We start from the raw sequence: 6,403 nt of genomic DNA on the forward strand, positions 1-6,403 counted from the left end.
GAATTACAACCTCATAAAACATGAAGGACTCTAACTAAATTAGCAAAATACTGTATCAGATGAACTGTTACATATATGTGCTTAGCTAGTTGGTTACCAAACATGAATTTGAAAACCTAGCAAACATTATCCGCCAATTGCTGCAAGCTAAGGCGTCAATTAACCATTTCTCTTAGTCAGTTAAATATTTGGGTGAGATAATTTATGATATAATATTAAATTTTTTATCGTATCTATTCTTCTAATAAATAGGGTTAGGCATGGTCCATACTTTAAATTTAAAAGATAAATTTACTAAAAAACTCGTGATATTAAGAATAATCTTACCGTGAAGAATGGAGTTTGGAGAAATTTATACTGCATATATTTATTTGAGAAATGCTCAAATACTAATTGAATTTATTATTTTTGACCATTATTTTTAGTTATTAATCTAATTATTTTAGTTTAATAATTTAACAATATATTTTTAGTATATATTTTTAAACATTAATGATTAATTAATGACTAAAAACAATAAAAAATACTCAAAATTATTAAAATTTATTATTTTTGGTCATTACTTTTAGCCACCAACCAAATTCTTTTAGTTTACTAATTTAATAACATATTTTTAACTCATATTTTTAAATATTAATAACTAACCAAAAATAATAAATTCTAATGGTCCTCTAATATTTTTTAACAATAAATTCTACTGACCTTCTAACATTTTTTTTATTTATTTATAAATTTAATTAAAATCTTCACTCTTCATCATTTTTTCTCTTTCCCAAAAAAATTCTCACTATATAAAACTAATTATGTCTGTACCTAACAATTTAGGTTTTAGAAAAGAAGAAATAAAGGATCCAACATGTAGTACGTAGGAAACTAGGGTTAGAAAAACACAAGTTGATACCATTGTTTTGGGTCTCATATTCATGAGCACCCATGTGAATAGATGCCCCATTTGGATGGCAACTTCATTCATGTCTAACGTAAGAGTTAAGACCCATAATAATAATATAGATCAACTACTACCATATCATCATCATCAAGATCAAATGGGTCCAAATACACTGCTTCTTGGAATAAATGCATGCCTAATTGTTACGTTGTCCTCAAATACCTCAACATTATTTCTTGTGCTATAAAACTGCTTTGCGTTTAATTTTTTTATTAGGAAAAAAGAAAGTAATTTTATAGCTTGTCTTTTATATATAGTTAATAAAAAATGGTTGAAATTAAAATTGATTTGAATTACAAGCTATTTTGTTTAGTTCATTTATTTAAAATTTAAAGCTAATTCTTTTTATATTAATCTATATATATATACAATTTTGTAGTGAGAAAAATAAAAAAAAACTAATAAAACAAACGCACACTTGCTAGACAATAAATCTCCCCCTTCTTCCTTGAACCACTTTCCTTCGTCTTCACGTGAGATTTCATTTATATTATCAACACCAAACAACATTTTCTGACTCTCTTTTTATTTACGTTAGGGATACATTCATTGTATTTGTACGTGACACATTAATTAATTTTCATTTCTATATTTATTTATATATATTTTCTAGTAGTATCTTTATATGTTGTGGTAGTTATTGTGATCGAACATATGTATGATTCAGTTGTTTTGGCAACTTTTGGTTATTCCCTTTACGCAAACTCGGTTTATTTAACAGTTATTATTATTATTATTATTATTATTATTATTATTATTATTATTATTATTATTAGCCGACTCCACTTAGTGGACAAGGTTTTACTGTTGTTGTTGTATTATTATTATTATTATTATTATTATTATTATTATTATTATTATTATTATTATTAATTAATTAATTAATTAATTAATTAATTAATTGATTGATCATATAATTTGAGAGCTATATAGTTTAGACATTTGACACTTGCAATATAATAAGGATATTTGTGAGATATACAGCTTAATTTATATATATATATATAAATTGATATAAGTATATATATAACCTATTTTTAACACAAAATTCAGGAAATGTTATACAGAGAGTACAGCTACTAAATAATAGTATATATTATCATTTATAAAATGTATTAATAATGTACGTAAATTGTATATATAAAAAAATACAAATACAAATTAAAGAGACAAACATAAATAAATAACTAGCTAACTCGAGCTATGAATAATAAAGTGTTATTAGAGTTACTGAAAACATGAATGGTTGGATATTTCAGATTAATAATTTGACCCGCAACTAATTGAAGCTTATATTTATTTGTATATGATATTAATACTAATTAAAGTGCCAAACAGAATGATTAGATTGACATTTAAGGTTGTCGTGTGATGCTAATAATAGCTCTTATCCGCTTTTCCAGCAGTGATTAGAGGCCGCCATCAAGTTTAATTTCAACACACTTCTTAATTTTATTATTTGAAGCTACACATTGAAAGCTAATTTATAACATAAAGTCCCACATTATCCACAAATGAATGCTTCAGAAGTGATAACCTTTTTTAAGTGTGAGATCATTTTTACCATTCAAGCTAATATTTCGAAGGTAAATTAGATTTATTTAATTTCTAATATAATTATATAATTTTGACTTCAAAGTTAAAACGTGCATTTAAAAGAAATTTTCTAAAATATAAATAAATAATTTGAGATGTATTTGGGTAAAAAATTTGGCACAAAAATAGTCAGAATATAAAAGATCTCATCAATCAATCGTAATCTCAATAGTTGAAAGAGCTTAACAATCAAAATAAAAAACAGACAATGATAAGAAACAAGCTTGCTATACATCCATGTAATTATGTAATCAAGTTGGCCCAAATTTAAAATAACTAACGCACTTTCTAATCTCATTAAATAAACATAACTTTCACGTGCCCCATACAAACAAAACGACTATTTTATTTACGCTTCATTATGAAAAAACGTTCATTTTTCTTCAACACACACGAAAATGCTCCGTCTCTTCGAATCTCTCTCAAAATAACTCAAACTCCAATCACATTCTCTGTGAAAACCACTATTAGAAAGGAATCGGAAGAAGATTTCGCAAGCAACAACCAGAAACAAACGAAAACAGCAACAAAGACTACCAAAAGTATGAGAAAACTATTGTTCATCTGAAATCTTGCAATGTAGCCTTTCGCTTAGTTGCATTTTAGTTTTACTAGTTTGATTTGGTTCGTTTAGTAGATTGAACTATTGTGAATGATTTTTACAGTATAACTAGGCCCTGCTTGGAATGAAATTTGTTGTTATTTTCATTCAATTCAGTGTAACTAAGATATACGTGCTTGTTCTTATTGGTGTGGACAGTGACGGACCCAGAAAATTTATGGTGGAGGGCAAAAATAATACACATTATTATCAAAATATATATTAATTTAAATTTAAAAATATAAAAGTGCACATTAATTATTTGAATACAAAAAAAACCAAAAATTACATTAGCTGCTAACTTTCTTCGCTTCAAATCTTGAAGGTACTTCTCTTCTTGTTTTCATATTTTGAAAATGTTGAATAATTGTTTCATTATCAACTTGATTGAATGTCTCTCTTTCTATATATGTAACCAAACAATCATTCAACCACTCATCTCCCATTCGATTACGAAGTCGACTCTTTATGATATTCATAGCAGAAAATGTTCTCTCAACTGATGCTGTTGCCACAGGTAGAATCAAAGCTAATTTCAACAGAAGAAATACCAATGGATAAACAATATGCTTTTTTGTCTCAACTAACTTTTGAGATAGTCAACTGATTCCATTTATATTTGAGAATTGATCATCAAGACGCATATCCAATATAAAATTCTCAAGTTGACTATCAAGTGCCAAAAGTTGAGTAGAAGAGAATTCATGTGGATAAAATTCAGCTAAACGAAGCAACTTCTCCTTATCAAATGCAAAAAATGAGTCACTTGGATTCAAACAAGCTATACAAAGAAGTAGCTCGGTATTTACCTCTGTAAAACGATTGTTAAGCTCTTAAAGTTGTCTATCAATCACTTGATAAAATAATTCAACTTGAAAATGATGCAAGTTTGAGATCTTTTGGATTTTGCGCCTTGATCTTCCTTGTGTTACAAATATATCATTCATATTTGGAGCAAGAATATTGTGACTATCACAAAATAGTAAAACTTCGTTGAGCAAAGAGGACCAACCATTGTCTCTTATACTTTGCAATCGTTGCTTGGACACTTTAATCGATGTCATAGCATTTATAATGTCTTGATCACTTCTTTGTAGAGCTTGAGACAACTCATTAGTAACTTCTAATATACTTTTCATCAAATGTAAATTGAATACAAATTCAAAAGATTGAATATGATTCAATAATTGGCATGCTTCAGCTCTTTGTTCAGGATTATTTCCATCTTCCTCAATAACTTCAAGAACTTCTACCACGGAAGAAAAAATAGAAATCAAGCTAAGTATTGTACCATAATGTGAGCCCCATCGAGTATCACCTGCCCTTTTCAATGTTATTTTTTGATTTAAGCCACGCCCACTAGAAACATCTCCATTTTGTAATGCAACAATTGTCTTTTGCATTTGACTTTCACGAAGCATGTCTTTACGTTTACAAGAAGCTCCAACAATATTGCACAAACTAGCAAGCAAATTAAAAAGTAGTGCAATTTTGACCTGTTTCTTTGCAACAACCACAAGTGCTAATTGAAGTTGGTGAGCAAAACAATGAACATAAAAAGCACAAGCATTTTCTTTCAAGATCAAACTTTTTAAGCCATTAAATTCTCCCTGCATATTAGTAGCTCCATCGTAACCTTGTCCACGTATTCTTGCTAAACTTAAATTATGCTTTCTTAATAAAGATTCCAAAGCTACTTTTAACGACAACGCATTTGTGCTAGAAACATGGACAAGGCCAAGAAATTGCTCCATTACAATCCATTCTTTGTTCACATACCGCAAACAAACAGCCATTTTCTCTTTAACAGAAATGTCTCGAGCTTTATCAACTAAAACAGCAAATAAATCATCTCCAAGATCATCAATAATAACTTTAGTAGTTTCACTTGCAGCAGTTCTAACAATATCTTTTTGAATTTTAGGTGCTACTAGCTTAAGGTTTCCACGAGCATTTTTGAAAACACGATCAATCTCTGTATTATGTTGAGCAAGAAAGTCAAGAAGCTCCAAAAAATTACCTTGATTATTTGAATTATGCGATTCATCATCACCACGAAAGGCCAATCCTTGTCGCAATAAGAACCTAATGCACTCAATTGTTGCTGTTAAGTGAGTTCGGTAATCTCTTTTAGCTTGGTCTGAATGCTTTTGAAAAATAACTTCAATATGTTGTTTTTGCTTCATGAGTGCTTCGCATTTTCTTCGAGCTTGATTATGAGCACTATCATGATTTCCAACATGTGTTTGTAATCGCTCCTTCTTTTTCCAATTTGAAAAGCCCTCTTTTACAAAAGCATCACCACTCGCACCATCAGGTTTCATAAGATAGCAACAGAGACAAAATACAGCATCTTTTGAAATACTATATTCCAACCAATTACCAAATTCATCAAACCAATCAGCATTAAATCTACGGAAAGAAGTTTCAAAATATGTTTGTGGAAAATCATGTTCTCTTGGTTGACAAGGACCTTTTTGCAAATAAGCTCGTCTAACTTCATCTCTGACATTTGGATCATAATTTGAAATTTTGGGTCGTTGTCCAGGATCAGCTACCAGACTTTCCACATTGAATTCTAAGAACTTCTTTTTATTAGAAGAGACTAATGGAGTGACTTCAGATTCTAGTGGTAGCTTTCTTTTGAAATATTTCTCCATTACTATTTCTAAAAATAAAAATATATATTCTAAATTAGTAAATTGATCAATTCACTTTAAAAATTTATATGCAATCTAATTACATATAATAGAATAGAACGAAAGATAAACAAATAAATAATAAGGATCACTAAATTGATAATAAAATAAAATATATAAATTCATGAAAAGAATAAAAAATAGATTAATACCTAAACTATAATTGTTTGAATTAAAATTTGCAATTGAAAATATCAAAAAGAGAAACAATGAAATTGAAAGATACATAGAGTCATAGAGAGCTATATAAAATAAAATAGAGAATTTAAAATTTACCTTTTGATGAAGAGAAGATGACCACTAGACAAGGAATAGAAAAAGAAGATTAAACATATGAAACTAAGAAAAGGGTTTAAGAGAATGAATGAGTGCGGCTAGGATTTAAAAACAGAAGAAGACTAAATTTAATTAGGTTAACTAATAGTCAAAATCATAAAAAGATAAAATGGGCTTAGACTTTTAATAATTGGGTTTAGTTTATTTGTAGTGGGGTCATTTAAAATTTAAAGTGGGGGCATATTATATATATATATATATATATATATATATATTGGGTTT

At 28.2% G+C, this 6,403-nt stretch overlaps 1 protein-coding gene across 1 annotated transcript; it reads right to left on the reverse strand.

The window, feature by feature from the left end:
- Positions 1–3,979: 3,979 nt before the first annotated feature.
- On the reverse strand, positions 3,980–5,806 carry LOC130965508 (uncharacterized). The gene has a single exon (XM_057890267.1). It carries the CDS (start codon positions 5,804–5,806, stop codon positions 3,980–3,982), a length of 1,827 nt encoding a protein of 608 aa, XP_057746250.1.
- Positions 5,807–6,403: the final 597 nt, after the last annotated feature.

Source organism: Arachis stenosperma, chromosome 3, assembly GCF_014773155.1.
Source record: "Arachis stenosperma cultivar V10309 chromosome 3, arast.V10309.gnm1.PFL2, whole genome shotgun sequence".
In the NCBI taxonomy this organism is placed as follows: Eukaryota; Viridiplantae; Streptophyta; class Magnoliopsida; order Fabales; family Fabaceae; genus Arachis; species Arachis stenosperma.

Coding starts and splice junctions, on each gene's coding strand:
- LOC130965508 (XM_057890267.1), bottom strand. CDS start 5,806: ATGGAGAAATATTTCAAAAGAAAGCTACCACTAGAATCTGAAGTCACT.